At 31.9% G+C, this 18,478-nt stretch overlaps 1 protein-coding gene across 3 annotated transcripts in view; it reads right to left on the bottom strand.

Annotated features, from left to right (window-relative positions):
- The window catches only part of LOC105834969, a 153,325-nt gene that overhangs the window by 107,722 nt on the left and 27,125 nt on the right, over positions 1 to 18,478 (bottom strand). For all 3 annotated transcript variants that reach the window (XM_036288239.1, XM_036288240.1, XM_036288241.1), the window contains one exon: positions 13,107 to 14,983. In XM_036288239.1, the coding sequence (XP_036144132.1) occupies positions 13,107 to 14,983 (1,877 nt within the window). The remainder of the gene's footprint in view (positions 1 to 13,106; positions 14,984 to 18,478) is intronic.

The following is an 18,478-nucleotide window of genomic DNA, read 5'->3' as shown; positions in this document are numbered from 1 at the left end:
TATTTATAAAATTAAATGTTTATTTTGTAATTAACATAATTTTTAACTTTTTGTAGAAAAAAGGCACTAAATTTGAAACAGTTTCCTAAATTGGAACCCTCTTATTTCTTGAAAACTAAAATCGCATCATACAAATACCAATAAAAGCATAATCCACTCGGTTAATTAAAGAAATGAAAATCCATATTTCATACATTTATGCTTTCTACGTAAAATTTGCTAAAAGCAAGTTTGTCAAAAGCGAGTTTTATTTGCACAATTATCGATAACATTACGATCATTTCACATGTTTGTAGTTTTCTAAAATTGTTTCTTTTTAAACATGTCAATGGATTAAGTAGACCGCCTAACGGTCTACGGCAGATCTTAGTAATGAATATAATTTTTCTATTAATTTACATTTTTTAGCTCATTTAAACTTCCGCCAACAGTTTCGTCAGACTTGCAACACAGTTACTAATAAGCTAAATATCGATGCTCAGGAGTATTTAAAAATTCCCCTTTCCTTAAAAACTGTTTCTTCTTATTTTTCTCTTTTATTTCGTAGTGCAGTTTTAAATATAAAGTTGCCGTGCGTGCGTAAATTGGAACACTCCGTGAGATCAAATGTTTAGTAATCTTATCTGACAGCAGCTGTTATTACGCCGTAATCGTAGTATAGCTCGAGTGACCTTCACTTGAACACAATGCAAATGGACACGTTGCAAATGGTCACAAAATAATGTACATCGTACATTTCTACACCATAAAGTTGTACACCGCAAAGTTGTACACCGTAAAGTTGTACACCGTACATTTCTACACCGTAACCGTGGCCACACGCACACACACACACACACACACACGCGCATGGGGCCTTCGGCCTCCCCTCCCGCACCCTCCCGTCGGTTTAGGGATGCCCTAAACAGAAGGGTATAGAAATGTACGGTGTACAACTTTGCGGTGTACAAATAAACCGTGTCCATTTAAACCGTGTACATTAGTTTGTGTCCATTTGCAACGTGTCCATCTACACTATGTCCAATTGTACTGTGTCCAAGTGAGCCACTCTCGTATAGCTCTAGACTGTGACCGTAATAATAACCTTTAATATATAATCTATATGTATAATGTATAATGTCTAATGTATAATCTTAATGTTTCGAGATAAGATTTCACGATTTACATCGAGAGACAATAGACGAATTGAAAAAAAGCGTACCTATTAAAAAATATGCTTCTTAAACAAACCTAACAAAATAACATAAGTCAGAAATAATATACAGTTTATAGAACTATATAATTTAGTTAAGATGTATTGTGACATTGCAGTTTCGCTGCGGCGTCGCAGCGTCCCTCCGCCGTCACAAGGCCCGAGCTTGTGCTAGCGAGAACGGCTGGGATATGCAGGGAACGTACCGCGATCCTCGGCGGGCCATATTAGCAATATTATTTGCGAATACTAATTATATTTTTTTGTATTTTGCGTATCGGGCGCTTCACTCGGCGAACACACCGAGGAACATCGCACGGGACAAGGAATTCAGCCTTGGCGGAGCAGCGGAAAATGGAGAGCAGGCCCGAGGCATAGGACAATTACCGCGGGGGCATGGAACCCCCAGCGGGAGCCGCAAGGCAAGCGGCAAGGCAGAAAACTAGACGAGGCGTTACATCGGAGAAGCCGACGAAGCCAGCAGCAGCGGAGGACCCTTCGGATCCTAAATTGGATCGCGTACGCCGTTGAGCGCGAGCTGTCGCGAGGCGCGGAACGCGTACCCCTTATTGGTTGGCGCCACGCGTAGCCTCGTAGCGCATCCCCTGCGTGGGACACACATCGACTTGCGATCGAGCACCTTGCGTTATCAATCGCTCTCCCGCACCAGCTGTTCGTGATAGCGTATTGGCAGCCCGGCCGTCCTCGTGCTCCTGTCGTAACGAACGAAGGACGAGCGTCCCGGATCGTAGCGTAGAAGAGTATTCATTCGCGGGAAAAAGCCGGTAGCGCGACCGCCATACCGTTGCACGCGCGAAGTGCGTGCTCGCCGGACCGCGTGGCGTATGTTGAGTATTCGTGCCGCGACTCGTAAGATTATGCGTGAAGCTCCGGCTTCTCTCGAGTTTCGCGTTAATATCATTTCCGTCAATTTCGTTTCGTGGATGTCGCGTCATTTCGTTGTACCTGCGCGTTACGTAACGATCGTAGCATTTGCGTTTTCGTGTTGCTTGTCGTCTCGCCGCTTATCGTTGTCTTCAGGCTTTGCGTCTTTGTCTAACTAGCTGTTTATTTTGCGCCTCCCCCTATTGTAATTATTGCAATCGCGCTTTATAGCGAGTTCGGTCACTTTCGCGTTTATTGTCTGTGTTCAAGTATTTCAAGAATTCTCTCGCGAGTTCGATCATTTGCGCGTTACGCGAAATTTCTGTCGTATTCATTTAAACTTCGCGGGTACTATAAAATCATGAAATTATTTTTATTGTGGGTCGGTAGTACTGTCTTTGACATTTATGCAGAGCTTTCATATATTCAATTGCTGCAAAGCTACACGTGTTTTTGTAAACATATAAAAGTAAATTTTTCGATTTTTACTATGTCTGGTTTTGTTGAGCAAAGAATTTGCATTAAATTTTGCGGAATAAATATTTCTGCCGCGGAAACGTTGAGGATGTTGCAGAAGGCTTTTGGTGATAAAACTGTGTCGCAAAAAAATGTTTACAAATGGTACAAAGACTTGAAAGAAGGGCGAAAACGAGTTTAAGACAAACAGCGACCCGGACGAAATTGAGTGTTTTTGGAACCCATCGAGATTTGACGCGTTTGAGGCATAGTAAAAATATCTTTAAAAATGGTTTGAGTTGATCCAAATGAAATGCCCGCAGCATCAGCAAGATCTCTAATTGTCAATCGACGATTTTCGAGCACCAAATCTTTGATTTCCTTGACGTGGCTTTTATCGGTAGATGTTGATGGTCGTCCGGAGCGCTGTTCGTCTTAACGATAAGAGACATACGTGCCATATATCTATAATAGATCTGGCACATTAAACCTCCAAAAAAAAAAAAACTCGTTCTCGGCCTTCTTTCAAGTTTTTGTACCACTTGTAAATATTTTTTTGCGACATAGCCTTATCACCAAAGGCCTTCTGCAACATCCTCAACGTTTCCGCGGCAGAATATTCATTCCGCAAACAAAATTTAATGCAAATTCTTTGCTCAACAAAATCAGACATAGTAAAAATCGAAAAACTCACTTTGTATGTTTACAAAAACACGTGTAGCTCTACAGCAATTGAATATATTGACATAAAACTTTGCATAGATGTCAAAAACAGTAGTACCAGGGTTCTAAATAATGCATTACTTTTTGTAATGTATTACGGTTTCATTAAAAAATATTTTTTTAATAACTAATGCGAAGATCCTTAATTACGCATTATTTTCTTAATAAGTAATGCAATTTTTTTCATTATGCATTACTTTTTAATAATTAATGAGTAAAGAAATAATTATTTATTAAAAAATTAATGCGTTATTTTTTAATTTTCATTTTCATTACCCTGCTACCAACCCACAAAAAATAATTTCATGATTTTATAGTACCCGCAAAGTTCAAATAAAAAATTCACCTTATTTTTTGATCACAGTAATATAGTCCAAAAACAAAGTATTTCAAATTCAGCATCTTTCTTCTATGCAAATACACTTACTCGCAAAAAACGGGCCACCTAACTTTTCTCAAATTTTTAAATATCTTTTAATATCTTTTAATATCAATAGCAACAACTCCGTCAAAAATGATCGTATCAAGATGAACCAAAGCTTAAGTTAAACTTTCCTCTTGAAAATCATATAAATCGTAATTAAGTTAAACAATAAATATTTTACAAAATGCGAATATCAAAGATAGTGCTTAAAAAACAAAAAAAATTTTTTAAATTGTTGCGTAGCTCAAGGGAGTCAGCTCCTTAGTTTAAAAATGTATGAGTTTTTAAGCTCATTCATTTTTTAATAAATCCATCTTTGAAAAATTTTCTACAATTTTTTTTAACACCAGACGCGTGCTTCGCACGCGCTATTTACCTTTTTGTTTTTTACTTTTTAAAAATACCAATTAGCATCGCGGAAAACGGTCAATAATAGAATCGGTTACATGGCTTTTTTAAAAGAGAAGACATACTTTTGTATATTCGTCTCATCTTTTTCCTTTTTTCCTAATTTTCTTTAACAAAGTTTTTAAATCAACTATCAAAATTGAGTTTGACAGTTGGAAATGACACCAAGTGAAGCAAGTCACAATGCACATGATAATGAGATGGCAAGACAGCCAGTTAGCATCTCGGAAAAGCGACAACAAAATTAATAACATCTCCTTTTTACAAAGTGGACTAAATCAAGCGCGCGCCAACTGTTATTTTTTTATTTAATATTATACCCTGCATAAAATTACTATTGCATATAATATATACACAACTCGTTTATTTCTTAAAACTTTCGACCTTTGAAAGGTTATATAGCTTAATTACATAATAACGTAGGATTCTTAACGATTATTTACGCTTTTCTTTGTCATTTCTTATCTTTAATACATTTTTCATCCATTTTGTACCTATATCTACCTCTGATAACATTTTCCTAATAGAGAAATTTGTCTTCGCAATTCTGTGAATTTTCCTAATAAGTGTGCTAAAGTCTCTACTTTCAAATTGCATAGCTTACACTTCTTTTTTCAATACCTATTCCCTAATGCCTCGTTTCCGCACATAAATCTCGCTATGATTGACTGATCTCTACCTTTATACCCCGCTAAATATATGTATATTCCAGAGTGTTAAAATCTAAACCTAAAGTTGATCTGATATACTTCTTTTGAATTCATTCAACTTTTATTTCTTTTCAGCTCAAATTTTAGCTGCATACAGTAAAATATTATTTATTAAACTGTGAAACATTCTTAGTCTTCTTTCGAAATAGTTTTTAAATTTTTATTGTCCTCTTCCTTTAGATCCTTTCTTTTTTAACTGTCCATCTTATGTGTGTCTCTCCGTTTTTTTAAAATAATACCCTAAATATTTGAATACTTTAACTTCTTTGATTCTTTTATTTCACCACTTCCAATTTTTTTATTCTTCTTCCTATTACCTTTTGTAAACACAAACTTTCGACCTTTTTATATTTAAATTTAGCTCTTTTTTTCTCAAAATATAATTTGAGAAATTTATTTATAATTTCTTTCAATTCCTTAGGGCCTTTCGCTATTAATACTTCATAATCCGCATAAGCTAGTAATCAAATTTTCTCCATACCCAGTGAACACAGTAATATAGCAGCAGTGTAACAGCAATGTAACCGAATATGACAGGTTACGTTACTCTGAAATTACACGTAACTTACATGTAAGTTACAATTTCCGACTCAGCAATAGAACATGTTATAATTACATGTTATCTAACCGTTACACAACAGTTACAAAGAAAAATAAAATAAAATAAAAATTTCATTTTTTTTAAATTATTTTTATCAACAGCATATACTACATTTAGAATAAATTTTTATTAATTAATTAAATTTAATTTATGTAATTTTTTATTTTATTCTTACTTGCCGCTGCTAGGTTTAAACCCGGGACCTTAGGATGACGAACCTTGTACTCTACCTGCTACGCCAATTTGACTCATCGATATGGGTACTTGTTATTGTCTACATATACTTATATGTTATAAACTGACGCAACTATATTATTTTTTATAAAAGCAATTAAATTTTGCAAAACGTATTAAAAATAAATAGCATTAATTTATTTACTTATTAATTTTATTGTTAAATTTATCTTTTTCCAGAACCTTAATAATTTGATGGAAATTGCGATCTAGTTAGCACTAATCTTTGAAGCGTTCAAATGATTAATTAGATGGTTAACTATATAGATCGTAATTCTAAGAAAAATTGAATAGTATACATTTATTATTCTGTTTTTGTTTAGCACATGATGAATTTCGATTTTGTGCATTTTTTGTGCGCAGTAATTGTAGACAAACCGTTATTTTTGAAAACATTATTTTTATAATAATTTTTTTTATTATCAAATAGATCTATTATTCAGGATGTTATAATGTTGTCTGATTTCTGAGTCAACTACGACGCATCGTTCCGTAATCATTGATACGAACGTGTTATGTTACGATTATACAATTTTTGTTAAATAACTGTAATGCCAAAACGATGTACAACAGCTATATCACTTGCGTATAACAAATATTACGTAACAGGTTATTTCCATGTCACATAGCACCTACATATCACAAGAATAACAATGTTAAATTACTTGTAACTTCCATGTTATATTGCCGCTATAAAATGTGTTCACTGGGTACTTATTACGATTCCTCTGCTTGTCCTCCTTTTATATGTTCTTCTAAGTTCGCCATGTATAACGTAAATAACGTCGTATTCAGTGGATACAAAAATGTCTACTTTCGTCGTCTAAAATCCTTCTGATATCTTTTCATCTATTCTAACTACATTTTTCGTTTCCCTGTAAAGTAATTCTGTTCCTTTCCTATCCACTGTGTGTTATACTGTATTCTTGTATTATCTTTTTTAAATCATTTGACTTTGTTTATCCTATTGAAAGCCGCACTCAGATCTGCAACGAAAGCACATAACTGTCTTCCTTTTTTCTTTATCTACTTCTTCTATTTCTAAACCCTATCTATGTTTTTAGTATTATCTTTTTACTCTTTATTTTGTTCTTAAGTCTTTTCTCTATACAGTATCATTGTATATATTTTATACGGTGCGTTTTATTCCTCTGTAGTTTTAGATATTCTCCCTATCTCCCTTTTTGGCGCTATCACTCTTTCTTTCCATAGCTCTTGTAGTCCGTCTCCACGTCATTTTGTTAATTATTTATTAATTAACTTTTAGTTAACTAAGTTAGTTATTAATTTTCTGACGAACTTTGGGTTTCTGTATATCCCGAGCTTCATTTTCGACTTTATCTTCTCTTGCTGCTTTACTTTTCTTTAACCTGTCAATTTGCGTATTTACTTCGGCTTTGTTTATTTGGTTATCTTCCGGTTCCGTTTCTTGCTCTTCCTTTCGCGCTTTTGTAGACGTGTCTTCTCCATCCAATAGAAATCCTTAAAATATTTTCTCCATTGTTCTATATTTATTTCTGCTGTAATTCCTTTTTTTTCTTTCTTTCTCTATTAACATAAGCTAATGCTTGACTTTTCTTTTTTATTCATATAATCTTTTCTTCTACTTTCCCTTGTAGTATTCTTTTCTTCTCTTCACAGACATTTCTATACACCTCTTTTCTTTGTAAACATTTTTTTTTCTAGTCCTCATCTAGTTCATCTTCTTAACGTTTTTCTTGCTTCCACATTTTTATTTGTACAATCTTTGTCCCACCATCTACTGTATCCTATTTTGCACTTTTTAATCAAAACTTTCTTCTTTGTAATTGTGCGGTTTATTTTTTTAATCTCTTCCATTATATCATTAACTTCTTCTTTGTCAAAATTTATTTTTTCAATTTCTATATATTGGGGCTTTCCATCTTCCGTCTGTATTCTTCTTTCCCTCCATCTCTCTTTTTCTATTTTCTTTTCTCCTATTTTCTTTTGATATATCGACGATCAAAGGGAGGTGGTCTGATTCCATTCTTTTTCCTACCTTAAAATTTTTGGTTTTATTTCTCGCCTTTAAATTTGTCACTATATAATCAATTACCAAATTACCTCTTGCTCCTATGTATGTAAATTCTCCACCATTGTTCCCTTCTACAGTTTCATTAAGAATGTCCCATTCTTTTTGTTCCATCATTTCCAAGAAAATCTTTTCTTCTTTATTAACTATATTGTCTTTTGAGATTCTTTCCTCTTTATCTGTTTTTTTCTTCTTCACCTAAGTTGTCCTTGAACCAATTCTTATGTTGAAGTCCCCTCCTATTATTAATTTTGTCCTCTTTGGTTTTTCTATTATTTCTTCTAACTTCTGTCTTAATTCTGGCATGTTTCTATTATGTTTTCTTGTCTATCTTCAATCTTCTTTCTTGAATGTTATTTATTATTTCTTCTTTCTCTATTTTTTTCATTATTCCCGTTAGTCGCAGACTTTATCACTTTAACTTTCTCGACAGTCTTTAAAATTATAATGACAAGAGATATAATAAGTAATATAGAAAGAGATGTAAAATTAGATATGAAAATATGTACAATATAAATTACTTAATAAGAAGTATACTTTTCGTGTTATGACATAAAAAATACACACACATGCATGTGTGGTGTGTGTGTACATACATACATATTTATATGCATATACGTACATATATAAACATTATTACACAATGTTATTCCCTATTTTGTTACTACCTAATATGTCTCCTTATTTCTTCTTTCTTATTTCTTTCTTTTTCTCTTACTCCCTCTTTCTATTTTTTATCAATTCTCTTTGTGTTCTTTTCTTTTTCTTTCTCTTTTTATCATTAGTTAAATTTTTCTTTATAATATTCTTCGTTTTTTTCTATCAAAAAATTTATATTATTTTTTATCTATAATATTCATGCTGCCTGATATAAATTTTCAAAGTTTGCATAAGAATTTGACAATATCAAACTTTTTAGCATTTTCTTAGATACCGAATTATTTACTTATACATTAGTTATAATTTATGTACATGTCTAACTTTATTTTATTCTTTTTCCTTCTTATTTCTTCCTAACTATTTCTAATTTTCTTTCTTTCTTTCTCTGTTTATCTTTTTGTTTTTCTTCTTTTTTCTTTCTGCTTTTTATACAATTTAATTAAAATCAAACTCGAATGTCCATTGAATGTTGTATGCTGTATAGGTACAAATGCTTAATGTTGTTAAAAAGCATATTTACTCTGAAAAGAAGTTTTTAAACATTTTCTTATTTATACATTTAAAAATTATATTATTACTTCAACTTTCTTGACAAAGTCTTTAGAATTATAATTACATGAGATGTAATAATTAATATAGACAGAGATGTAATGATATAATTACATATGAAAATATATGAAATACTCGATGAAAAAAGCATATTCTTTATATTGTTACATAAAAAATACACATATATGCGCGTGTATCATGTATATACAAATATAAGAATACATATATAGATATACATATATTATACATTGATACACAATGTTATCCCCCCTCTCTTTCTCTACCCCTCTCCCTCTTTCCCACCCCCTCCCTCCCGCCCTTTTACTGAACAACTATTTTCCTCTTGACTTAATTAATTGAGTCATTAGCAAACGTCAAAAAACGCTAAAATATTGAAACAGTAATTCTAACAATATGGACGGAAATAAAAAGATAGATCTTAATAAATGTCTAATTTTACTGTTATGTTAAAGGCAATAGTGAAAGTGTCAGCCATTATTTGGAGAAGAAGTTTGGCTTGAGTACGATTTTCCGAGTCCCCCAAAAATTAAATTCTGTTCAAAAGAGGTAAAGACAAGATTAAATTTCTGAACAATGTAAATGTAGTCTACCAAGTCAACTGCAATGACTGCCCTGCGACATATATTGGGCAGACGAAACGATAGTTACAAACACGTATCAAGGAGCATGTGAATTAAAAAACATGATAGTCTCCACTCAGTGGTTAGCACACACCGGTTGTCGAATAATCACGATTTTTGTTGGACTAATCCACGCATTTTACATAATGAACAACGCACCCGTAAAAGGGAAGTGGCAGAAATGTTCTTTATAAAAAAAAAACAATAAAACTATTAATTTAAAACGGACTGACAACCTAAATCATATATACAATAGAGTTATCAAGGAGACATAATATGTTTATTATTTATCTATTTCACATCTCTATATACTTTAAACGGCTGTCTCACACCAGTCTGGCAATGACAGTTAGTCAGTCACAATGTATTTCTAGTTCTAATATCTTTATCAAATTTTTGATTAATTTTTATTCTATTTTAACGAGGTCGGATACGTAAGTTTGCTCGAATATTTACGTTTAGAAATTATAAGATTGCGGTATATAATTACGTGAAAAGATTAATTGTTCTTTCTTTTAGTTTTAAATATGCGTTACTGATTCATAAGTCATTTTTTACACTTGATAAGGGCACAAAGCCGAAACGTTGTGATATTTTGTAACGAATCAAATAAATGCCAGTCGAGTCGACTTCTAAATCTCTATCATTGTGTTAATCACTACGGGCAACAACCAGAATTCTAACTAGAATTCAAACTCCAACAATTTGAAGAAAGGGACAATTTAAGATAAAAAAAAAGAAATTTAATTAAAAGTATGCCTTAACGAATACAAAAATTGTTAGATGCAAAAGAAGGCAATACATTATTAAACACACATGTAAGCGCGCGCGGGATCAGATTTTTGCCACGTCCACGTCGTTGATTCTGGCACTCTAGGTGCCAAGAGCAGGATGTACACATGTACACACTCACACGATATTTAAATCCGATCGTTTACTTTCAAGAGAAATAATTTCTTTAACTTTGAAGTTTTCATTCTTTTTTCAAAAGTTATTTAATGACAATTTGTTATTAAATTGTTAATTTTAAATAAAAAAGTTGTCGTTTTTGTAACATTTTCTTCAAAACAATGTAGCTCTGTTTAAAAAAATCGTAGAAAAATGTTCCAAAGATGGATTTGTTAGGAAATAAATAAGCTCATATATTTTTAAATCAGGGAGCCGACTCTCTTGAGCTATGCAATAATAAAATCTTTTTTTTCTATTTTTTAAGCACTATCTTTAACGTCCGCCATTTTGTAAAACGTTTGTCGTAACTCAATTACAATTTACATGGTTTTTAAGAGAAAAATTTAAGTTGTAATTTGAGCTTTAGTTCATCTCGATACGATAATTTTGGTTGTCGCTATTAAAAAATATTAAAAAATTTGAAAAAAATTAAGTGGCCCTTTTTTGCAGATGAGTGTATAATACGCAAATATCTCTGTTACGGGAGAACGTTCGGATTATAGACGTAAACAAAATAATGTAATTATACATTGTAAAAGCGTGGAAGAGGGGGCATGAGGCAAAGTCACCGATAAAAGATTTTTCTCCTAAATTTCATTATTTTTGATTGTGGTAATCACGGAGATTTTGAGAGGTATGCGAGCTCGCTGTCTCATGGCACGAGTCGCATGGACTCGTGGCCGTCAAGCCCCTTATAATTAACAACCTCGTGGATTGAAAAACTCGGTTGTGAAGGTCGATAGCGTTCACAGGAGCCTCGTATGGAGGACCCGAGGCCGTTCAGGCTACCGACACGCCGGTGACGCAATAAGAAAACAATAAAAAGATGGAAAAAATTTGGGAACGTATGCCGAGTGGCTTCCCCCACGCTTATCCCATGACCAACATGTAAGTGTGTGGGCCAAGAAGAGAGAAAAAGGGCTGGCGAGTCGAAACGTGTCCATGCGTAGGATGTTTTTGTTTTGAGACAGACGCTCAGGGACCGCCATTAGAGAAAGGTGCGCAGTTTTCGAGCATTGGTGTATTATACCCAGCCTTTATTAATATTAGTAAAGTACTATTTCGAATTTGAACTTATCTTCTTGTAATCACCTTCTCCTTGCCCAATACAATCTCAAATTAAGAAAAAATATTTATGGCATAAGGTAATTTTGTATATACATGATTCAAAACAACCCAAGTGTCTCCAAAAAAACATATTCTTCAATAAATATTAAGACGATTTTGTTAAAATGTTTTCTAAATATTATTAATATAATTAACCCTAGAATGGTAAACTTATTTTTTTTACTTTAAACAAAACACTGGGTTATAAATGTACCCTATTTCTTCCCAAGCATTCAGCATTGAACACACAGACTGAAATCAATATTGTACTACTTGAATTTTGTTTTTTTTTTTCGTGACAGACAATGGTATAAATAACAACATTATTAATTAACATTAAATATGTTAAAAATTAATTTAAACAAAATAAAATCGTAAAAATGAGTTTTTCATTAATTTTTAATAAATAAAAAAAACCATTTTGGAAAGGTAAAAAATAGAGCTAGAACCGGGATAAAATGCATTTTGGGTATTGTATAAAAAGTATAATTATTTTGACAAATAAAAGTATAAGAAGTAAATAGCTTAAAAAATATAAAGGCACAATAAATATTTTTCATTTTGCTTCAAAATATTAAAAAATGTTTATGTTTAATTCAGTACAGAGAAAATACATTATTAAATTTAAAAAAATATTAAATTATCTTCTAGTCACGCAACTTTCAATGCAAAAAATGCCACTGATACAAAGTTAATATATGTAAATACATTTACTACTTCAAGATATAGACAAACAGCACGACAAAAATCACTTTGATGCAAAACAAACGTATTGTTTCCTATAGCGGTATACAAACAAAATGTTAACACAAATGGTAGAATAGAATATAACTAATTGTATTCCGATGCTAGCTAATGTCGCTCTCCATTCCCAAGACTTTGAATTGAATTATCCCAGATAGCCAAATAAAGGCAACGTATTGTTATTTTGCTGTCACTTATTCTCTATTAATTTTATCAAACTAAAGCCAAGGTGTTTCCTCAAACTGTCTGTTGTTCTGACATCATATAAAATTCTACATTAGAATTCAACAAACTGACGGCAAGTTGTCAACATGCATGCACAATTGCTGTCAATGTGACAAGTTTATTATTCCTCAATGCATGCACTTATAATTTTATAAACTCATGAAGGTTATTTACTCTCCTGATGTTAACTTCGTTCCACGTTAAATTACAATGACAGCAAATTGTGGGCAAGTTCACAACATACATGCAGTGCATTGATTTGTCCGATATGCTTAATCTCGCTTGGCTATCTGAAATGGTTAGGGTTCCAAGTCTTCATCTGATAAATTAGGAGGTAAATTCAAATTTGCGCTGCGGTACAAAACTACCCTATGTGTTCTAGGATTTTATTATGATACAATGCAAATCATTCATCAATTTTATATTTCATCAAACGCTAGAACCTTTTTAAACACGCACGCACGCACACACACGTACATGTAATGTAACGAGATTTTAAAATTAATTTTTATTTTATCAAAAACAAATATATTTTTACATGCGCACCTTGAATAACAAGCTGATTCTTCTTAGCTGACATCTTTTGGCACGCCATTTGCAATTGTGTCACACCTATTAATAATGCTAACAAAGCACCAGGTGCTACTTTAAAAAGAGACATATAACCATTTAGAGCATATTTATAGGTTCCCGAAACGAGACAGTTGTTTGCATGCATGATATGCAAATATGAAAACACATCTCTTCCAAGTAATCGCATTATAAATCTGTTATGCCTCAAGTCTTCAGCTCTTTGAATAATTATATTTAACAAGTTCCACGTGTTCGATCTTTGACGAACACGTACAAATTCTCGAACAATATTGTATCCGTAGAAAGAATCCTTATTATGAATGCAAGAGACTAAACATAAAAAGATAATATGAGAGTTTCTTGTTTTAAATCTCTTTGATGTCAGAGCAGTAAAACATAATCTTTGAAGAAAACCGTACTTCTTTAATTTATATGCTAATTTACACATTTGTAGGAAAAGTAGAAATTCATTTTTTTCGCTCGGTTTCTCGTTAGCGTTAAAAGTTGGGGCGTTTTCATCTTCCAATTTTTCCCCGCATGATAAACGACGAAGTTGTAGACTATCAAGCCTTTGACGAACACCCGTTGCACGTGCCAATGCATTTAATTCAACTTTTCTTCTTATATTAATGCAATGTCTTGAGAAAAGTAACATTCCCGAAGAAAAGTATTCCTCATATCTTCCAACTTTAAAAAGTAGTAGTATTCTCTGATACAAAACGTCAGAATCTAACGTAATATCGGATTCAGGATCTTGGTAGAGAACTTGTATCGCCTTGTCGTATTGTTCCGATTTTTTATAAAGCTTAGCTAAAGCTAATCTCGCGCCTAAATGTTGTGGTGACAATTTTCGGACGGTTTCATAAGATTCTATGGCTTGATCAAAATTATTGCAGCCAACCCAACATTCCGCGTGCCTTAGCCAAACTGCAGCCAAACTAAAATTCGAACTTTTGACTAATGGATCTAACAAAACCATGGCGCGTTGAAATTCCTTCTTGCCCATCAATGCTTCCGCTACATCTAAAAAAAGATCTCCAGAAATTTCTGGATTTTCACGCATATAAAATTTCGGTAACAATTCCTCGACGAGAGGAATGTAATTTAATTCGATAAGAGTTATGAGAAATTTTGCTTTTAAATCAACAACTACGTCATCCGGTACATCGCATGACTCTATTTCATAACTATTTTGAATTCTTAATGGAGACGTAGCTTTTCCTTTCGCATTGCTACATCCTTCTTCCTTCTCAGATTTCGTTTGCTTGTTGGCATTTACCTCTTTTTCTCTTTCCTCATTCTTGCTATATCGTATTTGAATACTTGTGTACTTAACTAATATATCTAAACATTTTTTAAATTGCTTCAGCGCTATTAATAATTCAGTCATGATATTAACTTCTTCCAATGTAATAAGAGCAGGACATTTAGTAAAAATTGTCTCCACTGCTTCTAACGCTTGTTCATTGTTATCTTCTTGCATATAACGTTTAGCTAATATCTTTGCGTATTTCATTATGTATTCACCATCCTCAGTTTCCAATTGATGTATCAGTCTTGTATATCCTCGCAGATAAGCTTTTCTATCTCCATTTTGTTCTTGAAGTTGCGCTCGCGTCTCGTATAAACTTATATCTTTTGGACTGGCTTGTATTGCTTTAGAGTAACATGTTATTGCTTGCTTTATGTCGCCGTTTTCCAATGACAAATTAGCTAATCTTATCCACTGATCGGCATCTTTTGGACTAAGATGTGCAGCGATTAGAGCAAACTGCAATGATTTTTCTGGCTGATCATTTTCATATATCATAGCTAAAGTCTGATAAGGTTCTGGAGCACTCGGTACTTGTCTAAGAAAATAATTAGTAAATATTAAAAAAGACTCTTGAATAAATATTATTAGCATTGGTTAAAAAAGTCCAATAAGAAAAAAAATTATGGTAAATTCTAGTTTTTATCATCTCGGACTTTATCTTGTAATAAAATAAACTGGCAAAATTGGCAAACTTATAAAAATGGCTAACATATAATGCTAACATATATTGAAATAATATTAATTGATAAATTATACTAATTGTTATAGTTTAAAGAGAAACCAATAGTAACAAACATTCATAATAAAGCTTTTTTTATTAAAATTAATACATCAAATACATATTTAAAATAAAACTTTTAGATAACATAAATATTTAAAAATTGATACTAATTTTTAGTTTAGTGAGAAAAACATAATAAAATTAAAAATAGAGATGTGCCAGATAGTGAATTTACCGGATAACCGGATACTGAATGATTCAGTATTTATCGTTACTAAATAATCAGATATTATCCGGCAATCATGTAAAAAAAAATTAAAAAATAAGTTTAATTCTTTTTACAATATTTAATAAATATTGTTGTAAATTAGAGATTAGAATTCGAATAATTTAAATAAAATGGATTAAAATAAAAATCTAATAAAAAAATATAATAAAATAGTGTACGAATCTGTTATATTAAATCACATATGTTTGTTACCATTTTCTATTTTTCTAATGTAAGCTTATCGTTCTTTATTAATATTTTATTTTCTTAATAAAATTATTTACTAGAAAAATAATAAGCAATACTATCATATGTCTATCATATTCTATCTGTCCGTCTATTGTATATCTATCGTTCCCTAATAAAAATTCTTTTATTTTCCGTTATAATATAATTCAGTGTTTTTCCATTGCAATTTCATAAAAATTTATTATAATTTCAATAAAAATCATTAATTTGTTATTACAGAATACCTTGATTACGCAAATTCTTGTTTCTAAAAAAAAACTTTAATAATCACATTTTACATAACTGTAATTAAAAATAAGACAATTAATAAGAAATATTATAAATTATTGTACAATAAAACTTCTTACACGTTTTAATAATTTTTAAACTACACTGCATATTTATTAATTGATTTCAATTAATATATTAACAGCAATATAAAATTGATAACTTCACTCATAGTATATTATAACTCGCATAAAGATAAAATAAAAGTCATAAAACTTTTATTTGAAACTTTTTTTAATTTCTTATTGTTTCAATAGTATTCACTTAGAAACATAAAAACTAAATTTTGGCAAGAGTATTTTAACATATTTTTTATACGTACTAGACACCACAGACGCGCGCTTCGCGCGCGTTACTTTACTTTTTAAAAATAAATCACAATCATAATTGTATAGATATAATATCTATACAAGTTTAACAGCTGTCAAAATTTAGTCGCAATGACAGCTACTCTTGCAACACGAAGTAAGCGCAGCGAGAGAACCAATCGGCATCGCGAAAAAGCGACAATAAACTTCGAGAAATGCGAGCAATCGACTTCACATGCCTTTTTTTAGACAGAGAGAAGAAAGAGACAGGATTCATACAGCCCCTTAACGGCCGTATGGACACGTATAGGAAAAATACATGTTTCTTATTTTGACCTAAACTACAAAATGCTCAAAGTTTATCAAAATCAAAATGTAACATAACTTGGGTAAGTTTATTTATGAATCATTATTTAAAAATTGCGATTTTTTTCTCTCATGTAAAAATCAAATTTTCACATTTGCTACTAGACAATATTTTAGAACAATATTTCAGGTTTAATCAGTTTTCTTTTTGTCAAAATAATGAAAACTGTCAATACGGTAAGAACGTAAGCTGGGGCTCTATTCTGTACCGACAACTATTAGTGTCGTTGCGCAGGCTTCTTGCCATATAAAATATCTGCGCAACGACACCGATACTTGTCGGTAGGCGTTACAGAATTGAGCCCCTGGGATTATATCGTTATATCTCGATGTAATCAAAACGAAATTTTTCGGAGATGTAACCACAAAGACTTAATATCAAGAGACACGATAGTGTCTCGTGCCAAGTGAACGCGCAGCGCGAGACCACCGTACATTTACGCGAGTACACGACTTGCGAGCACCTGAGATTATCAGATCTCAATAACGATTTAACCAATCGAGTTCTAACTAGGTTCAATCGAAAGCTTGGGTATGATTTATAAAAAAAAAAAATGTTTTTATTTTTTTCTGCGTGCTCTACGAACAGAGATATAGCAACGCAAAATCCAAAATGTAAATTTTTCATTTAAGATACGTCGTCGGTCTTTGTCGAGTACACGAATTCAACACGAGAGTGCTCTTCTAAAATTTATCTTTGACAGTTTCTTATAAAATATATTCTGCATCAATATTGATATGATGATAAATCGCTGTCATTCGTAATATAATCGTTTTGTGAAAGTAAAGAATAAATATTAAGTGATATATCTATAAATCGTACAGTTAATAATTTCTTATAAGAAAAGTCTCGTAGATCCGATGAGAAGTGCGCGTTCGTAGTCGAACATATGCTTTGACGTTAGCAGACGAGTCCGCGGCGAGTTTCACGGCGATAATGTGACAGTTCGAGATTAATGATGTGACGTGCGCGAGGTTAATGGCGAGTAAGTTTTTATTTAGTTTCTGTACCCATATTACATTGCGGAAGAAGATTATAGTATAACGTACTATGCGTTGTACAATCAGATAAGTATATTATATAAAATTTTTATTTTTTTTTAATAAAAATAATTATTTTGAGATAAGTCATACTTTGTGCCATGTTTTATTTTTAGTTATATATTAAAAGAAAAAGAGGAAAAACACTGTATTTGAAGTTAAAGTAGAATAGAAAAGATTAGATAAAAGAAAGAGTCGGTAAGGAGAGACAAAGAGAGAAAAAAAAATTTTAATAGTTAAGAAAAATTAAGAAGGAAAAGAAGAATAAAATAAAGTAAGTCACATATATACACATATATAAATAAATTATAATTAATGTATGTTAAAAAGAGTGTTATTGTCAAATTGAGAAAAAAGGAGAAACAGAGAGAGAGAGGGGGGGGGAGGGAGAGGGAGAGAGACAGAGAGAGAGAAAGAGAAAGATAGATAGATAGATAGATATATTTATTATGCCCAAGCATAAGCTAAAGGGCAAAGTATAAGTTACATGGAGTAAAGAAAAAATATCAAGAACAAAAGTTAGGTAAAACGCAGAATAATAAACGCTACATAAGAATGCAAGGTAGGTTAACTTAATCTAATCTAACCTAACTAAAACTAATATAAACTAAAACTAAAACTATATAACGCAAAGAAGGATGAGTCAAAGCAAGACTAAGAATCAAGAGTAAGCAAAAAATAGGAGAAAAAAAGTAAAATTAAGTACAAATAAGTTTAAAAATAAAAGCAAAAATAAAAATAAAATAGAAAATAAAAATGAAAATAAAAATAACAGTGAACAGGCGTGCTTCAATGGTGCAGCAGAGATCA

The sequence above is a fragment of the Monomorium pharaonis genome, chromosome 6 (assembly GCF_013373865.1).
Source record: "Monomorium pharaonis isolate MP-MQ-018 chromosome 6, ASM1337386v2, whole genome shotgun sequence".
NCBI classification, from domain to species: domain Eukaryota; kingdom Metazoa; phylum Arthropoda; class Insecta; order Hymenoptera; family Formicidae; genus Monomorium; species Monomorium pharaonis.
The sequence above is the reverse complement of the archived record's forward strand: the minus strand, read 5'-3'. Positions and strand labels throughout refer to the sequence as shown.